The 22792-nt window shown below is 41.4% G+C and overlaps 2 protein-coding genes across 6 annotated transcripts in view; one reads left to right on the top strand and one right to left on the bottom strand.

Annotated features, from left to right (window-relative positions):
* vsir (V-set immunoregulatory receptor) overlaps positions 1-19719 on the bottom strand; it is a 57714-nt gene extending 37995 nt beyond the window's left edge. The window contains exons 1-6 of one of the 4 annotated variants that reach the window (XM_020481330.2): positions 19384-19719; positions 3602-4003; positions 3315-3365; positions 2335-2445; positions 2124-2151; positions 1663-1847 (exon numbers count right to left, since the gene is read on the bottom strand). In XM_020481330.2, coding sequence (XP_020336919.1) covers positions 1663-1847; positions 2124-2151; positions 2335-2445; positions 3315-3365; positions 3602-4003; positions 19384-19531 — 925 coding nt within the window. In that variant the 5' untranslated portion in view covers positions 19532-19719. The remainder of the gene's footprint in view (positions 1-1662; positions 1848-2123; positions 2152-2334; positions 2446-3314; positions 3366-3601; positions 4004-19383) is intronic. The other 3 variants (XM_031823246.1, XM_031823247.1, XM_031823248.1) reach the window with 3 other exon arrangements.
* LOC109889705 (cadherin-23) overlaps positions 1-22792 on the top strand; it is a 648086-nt gene that overhangs the window by 502222 nt on the left and 123072 nt on the right. For both annotated transcript variants that reach the window (XM_031823245.1, XM_031823244.1), the window contains one exon: positions 21759-21980. In XM_031823245.1, the coding sequence (XP_031679105.1) occupies positions 21759-21980 (222 nt within the window). The remainder of the gene's footprint in view (positions 1-21758; positions 21981-22792) is intronic.

Below are 22792 nucleotides of genomic sequence, written 5' to 3'. Positions count from 1 at the left end.
CAGCCAAAATAAATGCTTCACAGAGTTCAAGTAACAGACAAATCTCAACATCAACTGTTCAGAGGAGACTGCGTGAAATCAGGCCTTCATGGTCGAATTGCTGCAAAGAAAACACCACAATAATAATATGAGACTTGCTTGGGCCAAAAAACACGAGCAATGGACATTAGACCAGTGGAAACCTGTCCTTTGGTCTGATGAGTCCAAATTTGAGATTTTTGGTTCAAACTGCTGTCTTTGTGAGATGCAGAGTAGGTGAACGGATGATCTCCGTATGTGTGGTGCCCACCATGAAGTATGGAGGAGGAGGTGTGATGGTACTTTGCTATTGATACTGTCTGTGATTTATTTAGAATTCAAGGCACGCTTAACCAGCATGGCTACCACAGCATTCTGCAGCGATACGCCATCCCATCTGGTTTGTGCTTAGTGGGACTATCATTTGTTTTTCCATCGGACAATGACCCAACATGCCTCCAGATGACCTGGGCTCCACAATCACCCGACCTCAACCCAATTGAGATGGTTAATTTATTTAACCCTTATTTAATGAGGCAAGTCAGTTAAGAACAAATTCTTATTTACAATGACGGTCAAACCATAACCCGGATGACACTGGGCCAATTGGGACTCCCAATCACCTTTAGCACTGAGATGCAGTGTCTTAGACCGCTGCACCACTCGGGAGCCCCGAGTTGGACCGCAGAGTGAAGGAAAAGCAGCCAACAACTGCTCAGCATATGTGGGAATTCCTTCAAGACCTATGGAAAAGCATTCCAGGTGAGCTGGTTGAGAGAATGCCAGGAGTGTGCAAAGCTGTCATCAAGGCAAAGGGTGGCTACTTTGAAGAATCTAAAATATAATTTGATTTGTTTAACACTTTTTTGGTTACTACATGATTCCAAATGTGTTATTTCATAGTTTTGATGTCTCCACTATTATTCTACAATGTAGAAAATAGTACAAATAAAGAAACATCCTTGAATGAGTAGGTTGTGTCCAAACTTTTGACTGGTACTGTATGTCATGCTTGGATTCGCCATGCCAAAAGGTGTTTCGCCAGGTGCATGAACAATGTGGATATATCCTGCGATTTCGATGAGAACATGCTCAAGACAGGCTTGATGCAAACTAGTAGTGCCTGCTAAACATAGTTTCTTTCATTTGAAAGATGTCTTCAATGATGACACATGGGATAGAAATTATCGAAAAGATGTTCAGTCAAATTTATGGGTAAAGCAAGTGTATTGCCTAATGTGAATACAGGGTAAACATTGTAATTTACAGAACTGTAGCATACTACATTCAAACGTCAATTTTGAAGCATGTATCTTAATTTTTTCGTTTATTATTGTTAAAATAACACAATTGAGAAGCTAACATGATGTTGTGTTTTGTTGATTAAACCAATTGACTCATTATATTTCACAGTAATATTGTATTTTGGATCAAAGGTTGTGTTGAAAGAAGTCTACAAACAAAATGAATGCACTGTACAATAAATGTTTTTCAACGCAAGACTGGCTGTGTTACACGTGTTGCTTGTGAAAATAGTACCAAAGCGTGTGTCTGCATGTGTGTGTGCATGAGCATTCATGCATTCGTGCGTGTATGTGTGTTATATCCTGTGTGTGTGTTATATCCTGTGTGTACGCGTCTTACCCTGTTCTGGGAAGAAGACAACTCCGTGTGCGGGAGGAGATAGGGGGGTGCCAGGGTCGGACAGAAGCAGGTGTCGGCCGGTCTCTGAGGACTGCCTGGTCATGATTTGAGACACAGTCCTGGTCTTAGCCTGGCCCGGGGGTGAGACCCCCAGAAATACTGGGTTCTCATGGCCCGCAGCCTCACTGAGGAGAGACACACAGTCCCAATTCAAGTACATTATTTTTACATTCCTCCAGTGCTATGAGTCGGTGAGTGCACATTTACAAGTTCTCAAGACATTGCATACTTATATCAAGAGTTGACTGTACATGAATACATACATACTGTACATAACAGTGTGATTACCACTTTGTATCTATGTTATCAACAGCGTTATGGAAGTATGTATGTGGTTAGTGTTAGCCTAATGTCAGAGGGAAGCCATAGCTGGCGTCTGGGCTGTGCGAAACTCAACCCACCTGTCCATTCTCACCAGCTCGTGTGCACCTGGGAGGGGGAAAGGGAAATGGCCCATTATCAGACAACAAAGCAGTGTGCTAAATCTATGCATGTTTATTCCCTAAAGTCATACTTGCTAGTGTAGAGGAAATGAGTTTAAGCACAAAGTGTAGAGCTGAAACTGTGTGTGTGTGTGTGTTGCACGCGTGCATATATGTCTTTGTTACTCACGTTGGCTGGACTGGGCAGATTGCCTTTGCTTGTACACTAACACCAGGATGATGGGCAACGAGAGAATAGCCATGATGCAAGCAGCTGTGGCCAGGCCTGCAGTCACTGACCCTGAGGATACCGTAAATAGACCAGGGGCAAAATTAACCTCAAAGAGCATTTTACTTAGCCTGATGGAACCAGCCTGATCGCCGTGTCCACCATTCTATTTCCATTCTATATCAGTCTAAACTTCTTCCTCATTGAAACAGTTTGAGCCTGTAATGAGGGGCATTATTTTAAACTAACTGATCTGTGGTTGGATCTCTTTCAACCAACCAGAGGACAGCCTAATTCAACGCACATGTCGGATTTTGTCCTAAACCCACCCATTGTTTCTGAGAGGATGTTGATTGGCCCCTTTATACCAAACACCCATCTTTAGTCCGCAAAAACAGTGAATACTACAGTAAAGTCAGCAAAAACATTACAGTGACAACTATAGTATTTATACCAACTCATTGGCCTTGTGGTTAGAGTGTCTGCGCTGAGAATGGAAGGTTGTGAGTCCAATCCCTGGCCGAGTCATACCAACTACTATAAAAATGGGACCTGATGCATCTCTGCTTGACACTCAGCGTTAAGGAAATTGATTGGGGGCAAGGCCATACGATACACTAGCGTCCTGTCCAGTGGGTGTACTTGTCCATCAAGCTGCCTCGCGCTACAGAAACAGTAGATGGGCTCCTGCCTTTTGAGCCATTCTGTCCTGCACAAGTTACTTAATTACTTATTTACACTTATTTACATCATTTTTTCTTATGGGCAGGTGACTCCAATAATCAACTAATCATGACCTTCAGTTTAGAATGCAATTAGTTTAATCAGCTTTGCTTGCTAGGGATGGGGAAAAAGTGTGACACCACTCCGGCGCCCAAGGACTGGAGTTGCCCATCCCTGTGCTGGAGGCAGGTACAATTGTCCATGTGAATAAAGTATACCTTCTGCTGGCTTGATGTCCAATAGAGTGCATTTCGACTCGTCTCTTTTCCCTACAGAGAGATGAGGAGACATACAAGACAGTTTAGCATTTTAAATGTCATGATAAGAATTGACTCGTAGTTTCACCGTGCACACACACACACAAATATTAAACAATTGACAGACGTGAATTCAAACACAGACTAAAACTCTAAACACACATTTTCGCTCTCACTCTTTCTCTCACACACACACACACACAGTGACACACACACAGTGACACACACACACACACACATGGCCTTACGAGGTGTGATAGTGAGAAAGACGTGGCTATGCGTCCTCTGCACCACCTTGCCATTGTTAATATCCAGGGAGAGGCAGCAGTAACGCCCTTGGTCAGAATTGTTGACAAGCTGTAGTTGCACCCAGAAAGACTCTTCGCTTGCCCCGTACTTTACCCCCCAAGGAAGAGCCACACTGGAATGGTTGCCCCGGTGATTGTGGTCGCGGGGGTGCACCTTGTCATGGCAATGCTCAGCTGAGTGGGGGGTGAAAAGCCAGCTTTGATGCAGGTGGTCCGAGGGGTGCAGCTTGGCACCTCTCTGGGCACAGAGCAGGGTGACGTTGGCACCCACCTCGCACATGTAGGAAAGGTGGGGGGCGTTGACAGTCAGGCGGGTGTGAGGATGGGCCACGTCTCCATTTGCTGCAGAGGAGACAGAGTGGACACTTATTGATGGGAGCACTTGTAAACTGACAAATTAGGCACTAGTTGGCTAAGCAAAGAACCGGGGTGTATTCATTAGTGAAAGATGAAAACATTTTGCAACAAAATTTGAATTTGACCTTTATTTAACTAGGCAAGTCAGTTAAGAACAAATTCTTATTTTCAATGATGGCCTAGGAACAGTGGGTTAACTGCCTGTTCAGGGGCAGAACGACAGATTTGTACCTTGTCAGCTCGGGGGTTTGAACTTCCAACCTTCTGGTTACTAGTCCAACGCTCTAACCACTAGGCTACGCTGCCACCCCAAATGTTTTACATTGGACTATTTCAGGTACGTCCCTCCCTGTTTCGTCCCATTTAGTAAGGGTAGTCACATCATCATAGAAGTTGTTTCAGGAAGAAACAGTTCCTTCAGAAAGTATCCTTGACTTTTTCCACATTTTGTTACATTTACAGCTTTATTTCCTCAGCAATTTACACACAATACCCCACAAAGCTAAAACAGATTTTTGCACCAAAAAATATATAATTCAAACTGAAATACCTTATTTACATAAGTATTCAGACCCCTTGCTGTGAGATTCAAAATTCAGCTCAGGTGCATCCTGTTTCCATTGGTCATCCTTTAGATGTTTCTACAACTTGATTGGAGTCTACCTGTGGTAAATTCAATTGATTGGACATGGTTTGGAAAGGCACAGACCTGTCTATATAAGGTCTCACAGTTGACAATGCATGTCAGAGCAAAAACCAAGCCATGAGATCGAAGGAATTGTCCGTAGAGCTCCGAGACAGAATTGTGTCAAGGCACAGATCTGGGGAAGGGTACCCAAACATTTCTGCAGCATTGAAGGTCCCCAAGAAAACAGTGGCATTCTTAAAAAGAAGAAGTTTGGAACCACCAAGACTCTTCCTAAAGCTGGCTGCCTGGCCAAACTTTGCAATCAGGGAAGGTCCTTGGTCAGGAAGGTGACTAAAAACCTGATGGTCACTCTGACAGAGCTCTAGAGTTCCTCTGTGAAGATCGGAGAACCTTCCAGCAACCATCTCTGCAGCACATCAATCAGGTCTTTATCGTAGTGGCCAGACAGAAGCCACTCCTCAGTAAAAGGCACATGACAGCCCGCTTGGAGTTTGACAAAAGGCACCTAAAGACTATCAGACCATGAGAAACAAGATTCTCTGGTCTAATGAAACCAATATTGAACTATTTAGCCTGAATGCCAAGTGTCACGCCTACAGGAAACCTGGCACCATCCCTATGGTGAAGAATGGTGGTGGCAGCATCATGCTGTGTGGATGTTTTGCAGCGGCAGGTACTGGGAGACTAGTCAGGATCGAGGCAAAGATGAACGGAGCAAAGTACAGAGAGATCCTTGATGAAAACCTGCTCCAGAGCAGGACCTCAGACTGGGGCAAAGGTTCACCTTCAAACAGGACAACGACGCACATAACTAAGACAACGTAGGAGTGGTACAGGACAAGTCTCTGAATGTCCTTGAGTGGCCCAGCCAGAGCCCGGACTTGAACCTGATCGAACATTGCTGGAATGACCTGAAAATAGCTCGGTAGCAACACTCCCCATCCAACCTGACAGAGTTTGAGATGATCTGCAGTGAAAAATCAGAGAAACTCCCCAAATACAGGTGTGCCAAGCTTGTAGCATCATACCCAAGAAAACTCTAGGCTGTAATCGCTACCAAAGGTCCTTCAACAAAGTACTGAGTAAAGCGTCTGAATACTTATGTAAATGTGATATTTCAGTCGGTTTTTAAAAAAAATACATTTTTGCTTTGTCATTATGGGTATTGTGTTTAGATTTATGAGCTGAAAAAACTATTTAATCCATTTTAGGATAAGGCTGTAACCTAACAAAATGTGGAAAAGTCAAGGGATCTGAATACCTTCCGAATGCACTGTACAAAGTACTATAGTTACAAGTACAAAAACAACCCCTTAAACTGAGGCTTGTTATGATACATTCTGCTTTTGCATATTATAGGTCAGCTTGTTTCATTTCCTCTATTCTGGGTATTCGTTTGCTGGTTAGAAAGTACAGACAGAGATTGTTCTAGTCTGCTGTCTATACAAATTTTCTCCAGATAGTTAATAGTTGTTAGATGAGAGAGACACGTGCATGTGGTAGAGAAAGAGGAAAGATAGTTGAGAGAGAGAGAGATAGAGAGAGAGAGGCATGCCAATTGTGAGAGTGTCTGTTGAGCTTTTGCATATTTCAGTTGGACACAGTTCCAATGTACAGTACCTGTCAAAAGTTTGGACACACCTGTTCATTCCATTTTTTTGTTTTTACTATTTTATACATTGTAGAATAATAGTGAAGACATCTAACGAAAAAAAGTGTTAAACAAATCAAAATATATTTAATATTTAAGATTCTTCAAAGTAGCCACCCTTTGCCTTAATGACAGCTTTGCAAACTCTTGGTATTCTCCAGATGGAAGCCACGCCTCAGTAAAAGGCACATGACAGCCCGCTTGGAATTTGCCAAAAGGCACCTAAAGACGACCAGACCATGAGAAACAAGATATACACACACTTCAAAAATCAGTGTCGATGAAGAGGAGGAGACATGGATTGTGTATGTGTTCCATTCAGAGGGTGAATATGGGCAAGACAAAAGATGTAAGTGTCTTTGAACAGTGTATGGTAGTAGGTACCATGGGGCACCAGTTTGAGTGTGTCAAGAACTGCAATGCTACTAGGTTTCACACTCAACAATTCCCCATGTATCAAAAGACATCCAGCCAAATTGACACAACTGTGGCAAGCACTGGAATCAACATGGGCCAGCATCCCTGTGGAACGCTTTCGACACCTTGTAGAGTCCATGCCCTGACGAATCGAGGCTGTTCTGTGGACAAAAGGGGTGCAACTCAATATTTGGAATTTGGAATTTGTTCCTAATGCTTTGTATACTCATTGTATTTCCACACTGAGTTTGAATTAATAAGAGCTGTTTGAAAAGGCTTTATGACATTTCAGCCTGTTTTGGTGGGAGGGAGTTTTGGCCTTCCATGGTGACATCACCATGCAGTAAATGAGTTAATAGACCAATAAGTATAAGATGATCATGTTTTTCATGTGTGTAGTGATTAATTTACGTCAGGCCCTCATTTTAAGGTCAACCAACTATGGTGAAAGTATTCCTTTAAAAAAAATATATATATACAAAAATTCAAGAGAAACACTTGAACATGTAATATTCAAATCATAGTGTAAAAGCAGGTGAGCTGGCTCTACTGTTTCTGGCCATTTTTTGGTGTTTTGTGTGAGAGGATCTAGCATAAAACATCAATCCTGTTTTAACAATTAAAATACATTTGTGAAGCTTGCATTCAATTGCCACTTCCTGTTGGACACAACAAGCTTCCATTCCCCATGTTACAAGGGGATTTAGGGCTGATTTAACATGAATTCGTTAGCCCTGTTATTTTATTTGGCACTTAATTAATATAATTTTTTTTTTATTCAACCACTTGATAAGGGAAAATGTTTTGTTACCAGAAAGTTCAAATTAGGTGAAATCAAATGTTTTTTATGGGACTAAGTTACACTTCTCAAAAAAGCACCAAATTGGTTAAACGACCTGCTTGTCAATGATTTTAGAAGGAGGCATAATGATGATTTAATTGATTTCACTTTCCATATCCATGTCTAGATATCTAGACACAACGTGTGCCTGACTACCTCCAGAGGTGGTCCGGAAGATCTGATCACAATCAGATCCCAATGCATCTTCGTCTACACCATGGTTCCCAAACTCGGTCCTGGGTCCCTTCCCGGGTAAACTTTTTGTTTTTTGCTTTAGCACTACACAGCTGATTCAAATAACCAACTCATCATCAAACGTAGATTATTTGAATCAGCTGTGTTGTGCTAGGGCAAAAAAACTAATTGTGCACCCAGGGGACCCCAGGAACGAGTTTGAGAAAGCTCGGTCTACACCTGTCTGTGGGCACAATCAGAATGTGGACAAGATCAGAAGAAAGGAGGCATGTTAGAACCAGGTATAAAACAGGGCTATAGTCACAGCTAGTCAGTGTTGTGTCCTTGGGCCTGTTAAAGAAGTGACTGAGTAGGAGTGGCGGTCCCAAGGTCTAGGTGGTGGCAGGCTGAAGGACACTGTGGCTCTGCTCTGACTCAATATTGTTAGAGGGTTTAAACACTATTTTATGCTAGGATGTTTGTTTTAGCCTGCCCGGAGTGTCAGGGTGGGCAAGGTTTGCACTGTCTGGACTTTTCTATTGGTTCCATTGCAACAGGCAGGCTAAATCAAGAAAGGCTAGTATTTGGAACCCAGGTCTGGTCTTGTCTGTCCCAGACAGTGGGTCCAAGTTACAGGTCAGAAATGTAGGCTTCCAGGCCCATTAAACCATCCTCAAGTAGATTTCCTAAACAGACATACGCACAGGTCAATTTGTGCTCAGTAAGGAATAAAGCCAGGCCTGGCCCATTTAGGCCCTAATGTCAAAATGACCAAGGAAAGTGTCTCTAATCATAGTAACCATCTCATGATTTGCCTCTGGAGATAGAGAGGATGGGATCAATGAACAAGCAGATGGTTGTCTGAGAAACAGGAGGTTAACAGCTATCTTCATGAAAGTAGTGTAGATGACACTCGCAATGTCATCATCATCATCATTGATCATCGGTGACTAAAGCAATAGAGCCTTGAACAGACCACCGAGACTGGATGCAGTACTTAGCACCTCTGCCCAGAATGTCGACATTCAAGATTTTTTGTGTGTTCATATAGCACAGAATTTGGCGGACAGTCTAGTAAAAATACTTCAGACCAGAACGACTGGTGGCATTAGCATTGCTTTCTTATTAAGCCTACTGTCTTCAAGTTTAGCTGGAATTTAGGCCAAAAGTATTTGAGAAATTTGATTGATTGACAATAGCGCTAACATCCTGACCACACTGCCCGCGTTGCATGCGAGTGTTGCAAAATAAATGTACTCGTACATGCTATTCAATAATTTCACACAAACTGCTCACATGTTCCACCTCTCCCATCTCCTCACTGGTTTTAGGACCATATACTCACGTGGATGATTGAAATATAAACTGAGGTCCACACTCAGTCCAGTTGGTGGTGGTAATGCACCTTAAAGTTGGTTGCCAACCGTCATATAAAGACCAGAGAAGAAGAAGACTGAAGGAGAGATTACAAGAAACTAACTAGGTTTACCTTTTTATCTGTGGAATAATTGTCGGAGTAGAGAACACACGAATTTGGTTGACTCAAAATGGGTCAGAATTCTACAAAAGATCCAGAAAAAAGGATGTTGTGCATATCATGTAAAATAACCATCTAATGTTTATATCCCAGGACAAATTAGCTAGCAAGAGCGAGCTAGCTAGCTAAATGTCCATGAATGTTCTAGGTTAATATAGTTCGTTCAGAGAACATTTTGATAATTCAACATGTGTGTCCTGATCGCGTCTGGTGTGAATAGACAAAATCAACATGCGCGCGATGGCGTTTGCCAGATCTAGTCAGCATGTAGTAAGACATTGGCCTACATCTCGTCTTGCGCTGCGCAGAATATTAGATCTCAGCAACAACTGGAGAAGTGTTTAAGATCACAACTTCCTTATGATATAGAGTGCATTTGAAAAGTACTCAGACCCTTTGACTTTTTCCAAATGTTGTTACGGTACAGCCTTATTCTAAAATGGATAAAATTAAACAATGTCCTCAGCAATCTACACACAATACCCCCGAATGACAAAGTAAAAGCAGGTTTTTAGAAATGTATTAAAAACAAAAATAGACCCTTTGCTATGAGACCTGAAATTGAGCTCAGGTGCACACTGTCTCCAATGTTTATCCTTGATGTTTCTACATTTTGATTGGACATGATTTGGAAAGGCACACACCTGTCTATTTAAGGTCACACAGTTGACAGTCCATGACAGAGCAAAAATCAAGCCATGAGGTTGAAGGAATTGTACGTAGAGCTCAGAGACAGGATTGTGTCCAGGCACAGATCTGGGGAAGGGTAGCAAAACAATTATGCAGCATTGATGGCCCCCAAGAACGCAGTGGCCTACATCCTTCTTAAATGGAAGAAGTTTGGAATCACCAAGAGTCTTCCTGAAGTGGGCCGTCCCGGCCAAACTGAGCAATCGGGGGAGAAGGGTCTGGGTCAGGGAGGTCACCAAGAACCCAACAATGGTCACTCTGACAGAGCTGTAGAGTTCCTCTGTGAAGATCGGAGAACCTTCCAGGAGGACAACCATCTCTGCAGCACTCCACCAATCAGGCCTTTATGGTAGAGTGGCCAGACAGAAGCCACTGCTCAGTACAATACACATGACAACCCACTTGGAATTTGCCAAAAGGCACCTTAAGACTCTCAGACCATGAGAAACAAGATTCTCTGGTCTGATGAAACCAAGATTTAACTATTTGGCCTGAATGTCAAGCATCACGCCTGGAGGAAACCTGGCACCATCCTTACGGTGAAGCATGGTGGTGGCAGCATCATGCTGTGGGGATGTTTTGCAGCGGCAGGGACTGGGAGACTAGTCACGATCGAGGCAAAGATAAACAGAACAAATTACAGAGAGATCCTTGATGAAAACCTGCTCCAAGAGCGCTCAGGACCTCACCTCGCTAAGGTTCACCTTCCAACAGGACAACGACCCTAAGCACATAGCCAAGACAACGCAGGAGTGGCTTTGGGACAAGTCTCTGAATGTCCTTGAGTGACCCAGACAGAGCCCAGTCTTGAACTCGATCGAACATCTCTGGAGAGACCTGAAAATATATGTGCAGTTTAGCATCTGCTTCATTTGATCACTTTTTTATAGACCGAGTCACTGGGGCTTCCTGCTTCAATTTTTGCTTGTGAGCAGGAATCAAGAGGAGACAATTGTGGTCAGATTTACCAATGAAGGGCGAGGGAGAGCTTTGTATGCGTCTCTGTGTGGAGTACAGGTGATCTAGAATAGTTTTCTCCCTGGTTGCGTATGTAACATGTTGATAGAAAGGTAAAACTGATTTAAGTTTCCCTGCATTAAAATCCCCAGCCACTAGGAGCGCCGCCACTGGGTGAGCGGTTTCCTGTTTGCTTATTTCCTTATACAGCTGACTGAGTGCAGTCTTAGTGGCAGCATCCGTCTGTGTTGGTAAATAAACAGCCACGAAAAGTATGGATGAAAACTCTCTTGGCAAATAGTGTGGTCTACAGTTTATTATAAGATACTCTACTTCAGGTCGAGCAAAATCTAGAGACTTCCTTAGATTTTGGGCACCAGCTGTTGTTTACAAATATGCACAGACCGCCCCCCCTCGTCTTACCTGTGTGCTGTTCTATCTAGTATATCCCGCTCGCTGCATATCCATGTCATCATTCAGCCACGATTCCGTGAAACATAAGATATTACAGTTTCTGATGTCCCATTGGTAGGATATTCGTGATCGTACCGAGTCTAATTTATTGTCCAATGATTGCACATTGGCAAGCAATATTGACGGTAATGGCAGCTTTCCCACACTTTGTCTGCTGATCCTTATGAGGCACCCCGCTCTGTGTCCTCTGTACCTGCGTCCCTTTCTCTTGCCAATGACGGGGATGTTGGCCTTGTCGGGTGTTCGAAGTACATTCTGTGCGTCCTGCTTGTTGAAGAAAAAATCTTTGTCTAATCTGAGGTGAGTGATCGTTGTCCTGATATCCAGAAGCTCTTTTTTTCCGTAAAATACGGTGGCAGAAATATTATGTACAAAATAAGTTACAAATAACGCGAAAAATCCCTACATAATAGTACAATTGGTTAGGCACCCGTGAAAACTGATGCCATTTCTCCCAGCGCTTTTTTAATACAAGCTTGTAGCGTCATACCCAAGAAGATCACTACCAAAGGTACCTCAACAAAGTACTGAATAAAGGGACTGAATACTTGTACATTTGATATCAGTTTTTTATTTTTATTCTTAAAAACTGTTTTTGCTTTGTCATTGAGGTTTGTGTGTAGGTTGATGAGAAAAAACTATTTAATCAGTTTTAGAATAAGGCTGTAATGTAACAAAATGTGGAAAAAGTCAAGGGGTCCTGAATGCTGTCCGAAGGCACTGTAATATATTTTTATAAGCACAATGTGCTGACAGTTATCACAGGCGAAGTGAGACGATACAGATGACGTTGCTCATGATGTGCGCCCCTCAAATTATACAAATGTAACAGTCTGAGTGCACCAGTTTTGAAACAACGATACAGATGTAACCATATGCCATTCATGTAAATTGAAGGAAAATATAAAAGCAACATGCAACGATTTTACTGAGTTACAGTCAATTGAAATACATTCATTAGGCCCTGATCTATGGATTTCACATGACTAGGCAGGGGCGCAGCCATGGGTTGGCCTGGGAGGACATAGGCCAGAAATACTCCTCAACACTCCATATTTCCCCGCAGGTGAAGAAGCTGGATGTGGAAGTCCTGGGCTGGCGTGGCTACACGTGGTCTGCGGTTGTAAGGCCGGTTGGACTTACTGCCAAATTCTATAAAATGAGGTTAAGGCGGCTTATGGAAGAGAAATTAACATTAAATTCTCTGCAACATCTCTGGTGGACATTCCTGCAGTCAGCATGCCAATTCAACGCTCCCTCAAAATTTGTGAAAAAATTGCACATTTTAGAGTGGCCTTCTATTGTCCCCAGGCCAAGGTGCATCTGTGTAATGATCATGCTGTTTCATCAAATTATTGATATGCCACACCTGCCAGGTGGATGTATTATCTTGGCAAAGGATAAATGATAACTAACAGTGATGTAAACACATTTGTGCACAAAATGTGAGAGAAATAAGCTCTTTGTGTATATTGGAACATTTGTGTGATCTTTTATTTCAGTTAATGAAACATGGGACCAACACTTACATGATGCGTTTATATTTTTGTTCAGTGTATTATCTGAGCGGTACTGGTGCGCCCAACTCAAAAATCTATGTGCATTCCACACACATCTCAGGTTTATAAGTGAGTGTTCCAAAACATCTAAAAGATTAGAAATAGTTTTGCGGCACACTTGAGAGTTCCTCAAGGCACACCAATATGCTGCAGCACACCAGTTGACAACCACTGCAGTAGAGGGTTGTGGTCAAGGGAGTGGGTTGGGTTCTGTGTCCTTAGTTTACAGCCTTTGGCTCAGTCAGTTCAAGACAATGCTGTAGGCACAATGCTGTAGGCTTTTAAACATCCGTTAAAACAGACTCTCAAAGCAGAAGTGTGAATGTTTATTTTCTTCTGTGCTTCCTATTTCTCTGTATGTGTGTGATCTGCAGGGTCACACAGCTTTAACATCTGCAGTTTTGGGGCGGCTACATATGCAAAGTGGAGACTGGAGAGCTTGCCTCAGTTGGCTTTACCAAAGGCCCAAAGGGGGGGGGGTGTATATGGCCAATATACCATGGCCAAGGGCTGTTCATATATGCACAATGCAATGCAGAGTGTATGGATATAGCCCTTAGCAGTGTTATAATGGCAATATACCATAAACACTCGGGGTGCCTTATTGCAATTATAAACTGGTTACCAGCATAACTGGAGCAGTAAAAAGAAATGTTTTGTCATACGGTCTGATATTATACACGGCTTTCAGCCAATCAGCCTTCAGGGCTCGATCCTCTCAGTTTATAATATCCCTTTGGTTGGTTTATCACTTGAGTTGATCTAAAATAGCAAATATCTGTGCAATCACAGGTCAAATCGTCTAGTGATAACCTGTGAGGTCTAAATCGGAGCCCTTATCCAATTGAAGTGAGTTAACGTGCGCAGCAGCTGCTTTTCATGCCTTGTCCAGATGGACTGGGGAGTGGTGCAGGGGGTTAAACAAACTCTTAAGCAGTGCCAGATGTTGTCTCATGCACTGTTTACATCTTGACACATTTCATTACGCCATATATCATATTCATGCGAAATATGACCTTTTCATTCAAGATAGGAGAAACATTTAGCTTACTTACTTTTTCCTTAACTTGTTTCGATAGCTTGACTTCCTAGAAAGTTATCTTACAGAACTGCTATCTATCTATACTGTAGCTAGCGACCTCCACCTAATAATTATCATCAAAAACAAACGTCATTACAATCAAGCGGTTGAAACCAGTTCAGGGAACAGAACCAAAAACCGGAAAATGTCATTTTTCAAGGAACAGAAACATAACTAAAGTGATCAATACTGTTCCCGGAAGAGAACATGGGAACTGGTTTTATTTTATTATTACAATATTTTACGTTCCAGGCATTTTTTCCCCCACAAAAAAATGCAACAAAGCACCTACACTTTGCAAAAAAGGCCCCACTCTGTCACGTTGGATTTATTAACAACAAATAGGTAAGACGTGTTTTTATTTATTGTGCCGCTCTGCACACACAAACTTGTTAGCTAACGTTAGCTAGCTCAAGCTTGTTAGCTAGCTAGCTCAAAGGACATTCAAAGTTCTTCCATGGAAGTCGCTCCGACTAGGTATAATTCTGTGGACCTCATTCAGATAATGCATGTCATAACAAGTTACCCAGCACTTCAAACCTCCTCCTCAACCCTCTCTCCCCAGTCCCACCTGTAAAATTTCAGTCGCATCTTGTGCCATAGGCAACACTTTTCTGTCCATGACGCATGTAAACAACTAGCTTTCCTGCTCTTTCTGCACTGATTGGTGAAGTCATTTAATGAGCTAAATGTAAAAAACTTGATTCACAGGTTAAAAAGTAACAGAAAATAATGATATAAACCGGCCCTTTTTTTGGTTCGAAGTGGTTCAGAACATTATTTTGCTGGTCGGAAGTGTTGAACGGAACGAAAAAATAGTGGTTCTGTTCAGAACGAAACGATTGGCTAAAGAAATTTGGGTCCAACTATGACAAACTTTAAACGGGAGGCAACAGTCATAAAGTAGAATTGTCTTAACAGTCAATGTGTATTATTTTTTAAACATACTATTAAAATATCACAAACTTATAGGAAGCGTGGTTAGGGAAGGGTTTGACCGGCCAGGATTCCCTTGTCCCATTGCGCTCTCGTGACTCCTTGTGGCGGGCAAGGTGCCTGCAACTTACCCCGATCACCAGCTGGGCAATGTTTCCTCCGATACATTGGTGTGGCTGGCTTCCAGGTTAAGAGCGCAGTACTTTCAATTCAAAAAATGCTTTCAATTGTTCCAAACTTTGGGACATCTTCAGTCCAGCTTGAGTCCATTGAAGAACAGGAAGTGACCAAACCACAGAAGATGAAAATGTGGTTTTGGATAATGGCTTTATGGGATAGCTAGCAACATGTAACAATTACCCATTCCAATAAGTACTATTTTAATAGTAATATTAAATAATACACATTGGCTGCTAATCCAATTATATTATGACTGTAGCCTCCCATTTAAGTGTATTGTTTTTGAAGAAAATGAATAGGTGAAGGTTGATAGCTACAGTGGTATCAACAACCTAGCTTCTAGCTAGCTGCTCTGCGAGTTAGCTTGTTTTGCTATAAAGTAAGTAAACAAACATGTTTTATTATCACCTAAAATAATCTAGTTCTCCTGTCTTGAATGAAAAGGCCATATTTTTATATATCCCAAAATAAATTGGATTGTTTGACAAGAGACAGGCTCCCCTCCATACTGCGTTACAAACACTACACTTGTCCGTTCATTAACAGGGCAATGCCGCGTTCAAAACAACTGGGAACTCTGAAATATCTGACTTCAGTGACTTCAAAACAACTGGTAACTCTGAATAAAAAGGGGCTCAGACTGGGAAAAATCTTTTGAATGGTCATCCAACACGGAATTCCAAGTCGGGAACTGGGGACTCTTTCTAGAGCTCCAACTGTAACGACCTGAAGATCACTGACGCCATGATTTGACTTCGCTTTTTCCCACGTATCTTATTACGACATAATACAATACGTCATGACGTGTACGGGGCATGAGGCTTCAGTGTGGAACTCAAAACAAACGCTTTTGGTAGGCTAAAACTTTGTGTAATGTTTCCAACACCACACGTACAAGACGCTGTCAACAAAATCCCATCCCACAAAATTTTGACATAGGCATATCTTGATTTAGGCTAAATTAGCCTAGGGTGATGGCATTTTGTCATTGCCACTACCTGGAGGAAAACTTTATTTTGGTCAAAACTGGACATTTTTTTTATTAACTAGGCAAGGCACTTAAGAACAAACTCGTATTTACAATGACGGCCTAGGAACAGTGGGTTAACTGCCTTGTTCAGGGGCAGAAGGACAGATTTGTACCTTTTCAGCTCGGGGATTCGATCTATCAACTGTTCAGTTACTTGCCCAACGTTCTAATCACAAGGCTACATGTCGCCACAGTTAAACAGCAGATGCTTCATATCTCACAGAAGATGGAAAATGACTGCATGGCGGCAAACGCTCGGATCATGAGATGGATATCGCGCATTTACGCACAAAGGTAGCGAATGTTGAGAGTAGGCCTATTGTAGCCTAGAAACGTAAATAACGATAACTGGTAAATTACATTATCAATTCCTACATTCGATTAGAGATTGGAAAGTGAATGACAATCTCACTTGTCCCATAGCACGTAATGCAAAACATCAGCAGTAGACCAAGGCCTAATGGATAGCCTATGACATTTCTGCCACAGTATGCCTATTTCAGATTGGAACTACCATATTTTGTTGAGTGTTGCCATGTTCGCGGTTTTCCGGCAATATTGGTGTACTTTGAAAACGATGTCGCGGGTGAAAATGTATTTGTAGCGGGTTGCAGGTTTTGAGGCTAGTTCTAAATTGCACCGCGGCCGCCATGATATTTCTCTTAAAAATATATTTCACTGTGTGTGACCTGCTGCTGACTGTCAGGCAGTGAGGCAGGCTGTTACTGAGTGAGTTGCGGGGAGAGCCTGAGGTGTGTGTCGATAGAGCAGTACAGCTATTGAGTCATGTGAGCGAGAGGCGAGAGCAGCACGAAAGCACGGATAACTTTTTACCAGTTGTAGGTAGGTTATTGTCATTTTGGAGACACCTATTTCCAACCCATTTTACATAAAACATATTAATACGCTAGAATTGATGCACATCAATAAATAATGGAAACAATGCACTAGAGGAGGTGGTATAATTTCATACGGTATCAAGCGAAATGCTTGCTGCCCGAGTGGAAATTTGAAATGCATGTTATGGAACTCCCTCCCGTGGTTCTTTTTATGGGGTTAAAGTCCTCAATGAAACGGACATTAGGCTAAATGTGAAGAATGATACATTTGCCTCTGTTGGCTATCTAGTAGCCTATAATGTATATGCCATTCTAGGTTACCATTTGATACAATAAATATGTTGAAATCACTGGAGGCATTGCAAATCCATTTGTGCCACTAATGTAGCCTACCTGGAGCTGGCAAACCAATTTAATAAATAGCCTATAACTTTAGTTTATTGTTGTTGTAGCCTTGTGTTATTATGCAATTATTAATGGACATGTTTCGTTAATTCAATTGGAAATGATCTAAACTCTATTGCAATTGCCATTCAGTTGTTAGAACGCATACGATTGTAGTCAGATTAGGCTACAGGTAAAACACATGTAAAAAAATAAACACTGGCTGTTGTTGATGAACATATTCAGGTCATATACATATTCTTAATGTTTAATTCAGTGATTGAAATTATGACCCCTACATATTCCAGCAGGATTTTGGGAAGCACAAGCAGTTCTTACCTCTTAATCTGCCTCGCTATTCATGTTGAATTAATTTGTCTGTTATTTTGAATTAAGCAAGCTGCTAAATCTACTACCTCATTCCCATATTGTTATTTATTTTTGCTCCTTTGCACCCCAGTATCTCTACTTGCACATTCATCTTCTGCACATCTATCACTCCAGTGTTTAATTGCTGAAATGTAATTTTTTCGCCACTATTGCCTATTCATTACCTTACCTCCTTAATCTTACTACATGTGCACACACTGTATATAGACTTTCCTATTGTGTTATTGACTGTACGTTTGTTTATCCCATGTGTAACTGTGTTGTTTGTGTCGCACTGCTTTGCTTTATCTTCGCCAGGTCTCAGTTGTAAATGAGAACATGTTCTCAACTGGCCTACCTGGTTCAATAAAGGTGAAATAAAATAAAATAAAAATATATCAAAAAATCGTTCAATTTACATCTTGTCTAGGCTAATGTAGACTATTTAACATGAGATGTAGGCCTATCACGGTCTATAGGCTACCTGCCTTTATCTAAGCAAATCATGGCAAAATTGAATTACAATCATCCCAGATTTGAGTCTGTAGCCTATGTCTATTGAAATGTGTCAATCTTGCAAATGGGCCATTTGTAGTCTGAACATTTGGCACATAATAACAGCAGAAATAAAGCCTAACATTAGTTTTTTATGTTCATCCAAGTTTTTCTTGTTCAGAGATTTCAAGATCTTCTGTCCAACTTTCAGCACTCAAACTCTCCTTTCAGATGTATCTATAGTTATGAACATGCACAAAGGGGATTTATTTACAATTATAAACCTGGTTCAAGCCCTGAATGCTGATTGGCTGAAAGATGTGGTATATCCGACCATATACCACAGGTATGACAAACATTGCATTTTACTGCTGTAATTACATTAGTAACCAGTTTCTAATATCATTCAGGCATCCCCTGGGTTTGCGGTATATGGACAATATAACACAGCGGCTGTATCCAGGCACTCCGCATTGCATCATGCATAAGAACAGTCGTTAGCTGTGGTATATTGGCCATATACCATACCCCCTTGTACAAATAATCTGGCAAGTTTAATAAAGGCAAATTATCTTTTCTCTTGACACATATTCAAATTAATTTATTAGGTCATGTCATAGCTTGCAATCATTTTTTAATTGTTAGACACTACAGCACTGTTGGAGCTGGGAACTAAAGCATTTCGCTACACCCGCAATAATGTGCTAAAAATGTGTATGTGACAAATAACATTTGATATGATTCATTATTTTGAGGAAACCTGAATTTTGCTTCTAATATCTTTGCAAGTTACTATGATATTCCTTCTTAATTGGCTCGATAACTTTATTGAAAAACATTTTATTGTATAAATATGGCAATTCTTCTCTTGCTGTGAAAAAAAGGCTTTTGGCAGTGTTTGACTGGTCATTGGGGTAGAAATTTTAGCTTGACCTGGCAACCCTGTCGGTTTTGCCTGAAAACATTTAATATTTACAAAATCTTGTAAAACTTAAAGAAAGAGAGTATGCTATTTAGTTTCAACGACACAGGGTAGCAACAAGCTCACCCACCCAGGGTGTGAGCAACAAGCTCACAGGAGAGATTGGATTGCTTTGCTTACCTCCAACCACGGACGCCAGGTGAAAATAGAGCAGAAACCTCAGCAGCAAATGGATCCGTAAAGTTTCTCTGCTGTATAATTCCCACGTCATTATTGTCTTCTGTCGCCTATGTAGCCTACTTTTTAATATTGATCTTCCTTCAAACATATTTTTTTTGCCCTGCTGATACGTTAATTATTTTAACTGCGTTGGAATCTTTGACACGTGACACTCTATGCTACAATGTCACTAGTAAAAGTAAGTTACAAGTAGTCCTACCAAATTTTTGTGACTTGATGTCTTGCAGGAGGATATACTGTTGGCAAAATAATGCACTCAAACTAAAACCGCACATGCGCGCTCGCCCCTCCACCAACCTTCTCTCTCTGTCTCGCTCCTCCCCCTACCTCTTTTAGCTGTTGAATGTTCCTCCATTCCAAAAACAACTGCATAAGTGTATTTTGACACCTAATTGTAATTACAGTAGATGGTTTGACTGATTTTATATATATATATATAGATATACAGTGGGGCAAAAAAGTATTTAGTCAGCCACGAATTGTGCAAGTTCTCCCACTTAAAAAGATGAGAGGCCTGTAATTTTCTTCGTAGGTACACTTCAACTATGAAAGACAAAATGAGAAAAAAAAATCCAGAAAATCACATTGTAGGATTTTTAATGAATTTATTTGCAAATTATGGTGGAAAATAAGTATTTGGTCAATAACAAAAGTTTATCTCAATACTTTGTTATATACCCTTTGTTGGCAATGACAGAGGTCAAACATTTTCTGTAGGTCTTTCACAAGGTTTTCACACACTGTTGCTGGTATTTTGGCCCATTCCTCCATGCAGATCTCCTCTAGAGCAGTGATGTTTTGGGGCTGTTGCTGGGCAACACGGACTTTCAACTCCCTCCAAAGATTTTCTATGGGGTTGAGATCTGGAGACTGGCTAGGCCACTCCAGGACCTTGAAATGCTTCTTACGAAGCCACTCCTTCGTTGCCCGGGCGGTGTGTTTGGGATCATTGTCATGCTGAAAGACCCAGCCACATTTCATCTTCAATGCCCTTGCTGATGGAAGGAGGTTTTCACTCAAAATCTCACGATACATGGCCCCATTCATTCTTTCCTTTACACGGATCAGTCGTCCTGGTCCCTTTGCAGAAAAACAGCCCCAAAGCATGATGTTTCCACCCCCATGCTTCACAGTAGGTATGGTGTTCTTTTGATCCAACTCAGCATTCTTTGACCTCCAAACACGACGAGTTGAGTTTTTACCAAAAAGTTTTATTTTGGTTTCATCTGACCATATGACATTCTCCTAATCTTCTTCTGGATCATCTAAATGATCTCTAGCAAACTTCATACGGGCCTGGACATGTACTGGCTTAAGCAGGGGGACACATCTGGCACTGCAGGATTTGAGTCCCTGGCGGCGTAGTGTGTTACTGATGGTAGGCTTTGTTACATTGGTCCCAGCTCTCTTCAGGTCAATCACTAGGTCCCCCCATGTGGTTCTGGGACTTTTGCTCACCGTTCTTGTGATTATTTTGACCGCACGGGGTGAGATCTTGCGTGGAGCCCCAGATCGAGGGAGATTATCAGTGGTCTTGTATGTCTTCCATTTCCTAATAATTGCTCCCACAGTTGATTTCTTCAAAACAAGCTGCTTACCTATTGCAGATTCATTAGATTCATTTGTAGGTGACCAAATACTTATTTTCCACCAAAATTTGCAAATAAATTCATTAAAAATCCTACAATGTGATTTTCTGGATTCTTTTTTCATTTTGTCTGTCATAGTTGAAGTGTACCTATGATGAAAATTACAGGCCTCTCTCATCTTTTTAAGTGCGAGAACTTGCACAATTGGTGGCTGACTAAATACTTTTTTGCCCCACTGTATATATTATTTAATCCAAAGTATAATTTCAGTATTTGACCTTGGCTTCTGTTCTTTGTTACTTAATTTCCCATCCTAATATTTATATATTCCTTAATTCCATTCTTTTACTTTTAGGTAGTGTGTATTGTTGTGAATTGTTAGATATTACTGCACTGTTGGAGCTACAAACACAAGCATTTTTCTACACCCGCAATAACATCTGCTAAACATGTGTATGTGACAAATAACATTTGATTCGATGGAGAAAAACGGTATACCATTTTTTTTAAAGCCCTCGATGAAGATCTACCCAGACCAAAACATTGTTATACAGTATCTGTTATGGAAAATGTGTAAAAGAGAAATCTATATATTTCCTGTGACCATATAGATCTATCAAACATGTGGAGTGTCAAGATCACTAGTGTGCTGGAGTTTATTTTTCACTCAGTAATGTATGTGTCCTCAACATGCTTTTTCTACACCAATTTTTGTTTCCCCACCAGTCATCAACCACCATCTACGTGCATATAGTGGATGAAAACGACAACGCACCAGAGTTTCCAGAGGAGGAGTATGTGACGGTGCTGAGCGAGGGCCCCGACACCTTGGGGGCCACCATTGCCACAGTAACCGCCATCGACCCAGACGAGGGCCTCAACGGCACCCTCCGATACACCATCGACCACGGCAACCTTGCCATCACCTTCTGCATCAATCAAACTACCGTAAGAATATGGACAGATATTTTACACACATTCTGAAATTGCCTTTTTGTCCACCCCAGTTTTATCATTGGAATGTGATACAAAGCTAGGCAACGGTGTGCTTTAGGACCATGCAGACGCCTCCGAGCGGTCGGTTAGGCTGTTTGAAGTGTTTATCCGACTGGATTTAGGTTGTTTGTTTGGACATGTTAGGAGCCTTTGTTTTGTCACTTTTCAGAAGTAAATGAACTTGGCAGGCTTTCACCAGTTGATGTGCCGTTAGATAGAGAGCTAGCAAAAAGTTGGCTTACATTAGCTGTTATTTTCGCCTCAATCAAACTAGACCTGAATCAAACAAGGAAATCATTGGCCAAATGATTGAAGAGTGATATTCTGATGTTTCTTCAGTGCCATGTGAGTTGTATTAGTCAGTATGTCAATGTAATGTTATTGATCTGTCAGTTCCCTGATCTAATTCCCTACCTTTCACACTGACACAGTAATAAACAGCTAACGTTACATGCTTCACTGTCATGGTGTACAGTAGAGGTCTGTACAGGATGGCTTTCTTCATCCCACACTCGCTCCCACCCAATACTGCAAGAACTGGTCCCAAACTCAACTGCAGTCTCACAATGTTATTTTAGGCGTATGTGATGTAGCTCACTTGCCAGCCATGGTCCCAGCAATTTTGCACTCTATAGGCAATATCAAACGCGCAAAAATAACTTAAGAGATAGGTTAAATTACCAGAGAATTTCACATGGCCCTTATATTTGATTAATGGGCTATATCAGCCAATATGCTAGATGTAGTTTGAAGAGAGCAGTGTT

The sequence above is a fragment of the Oncorhynchus kisutch genome, linkage group LG4 (genome assembly GCF_002021735.2).
Source record: "Oncorhynchus kisutch isolate 150728-3 linkage group LG4, Okis_V2, whole genome shotgun sequence".
In the NCBI taxonomy this organism is placed as follows: Eukaryota; Metazoa; Chordata; class Actinopteri; order Salmoniformes; family Salmonidae; genus Oncorhynchus; species Oncorhynchus kisutch.
This window is presented reverse-complemented; position numbering and strand designations above follow the sequence as displayed.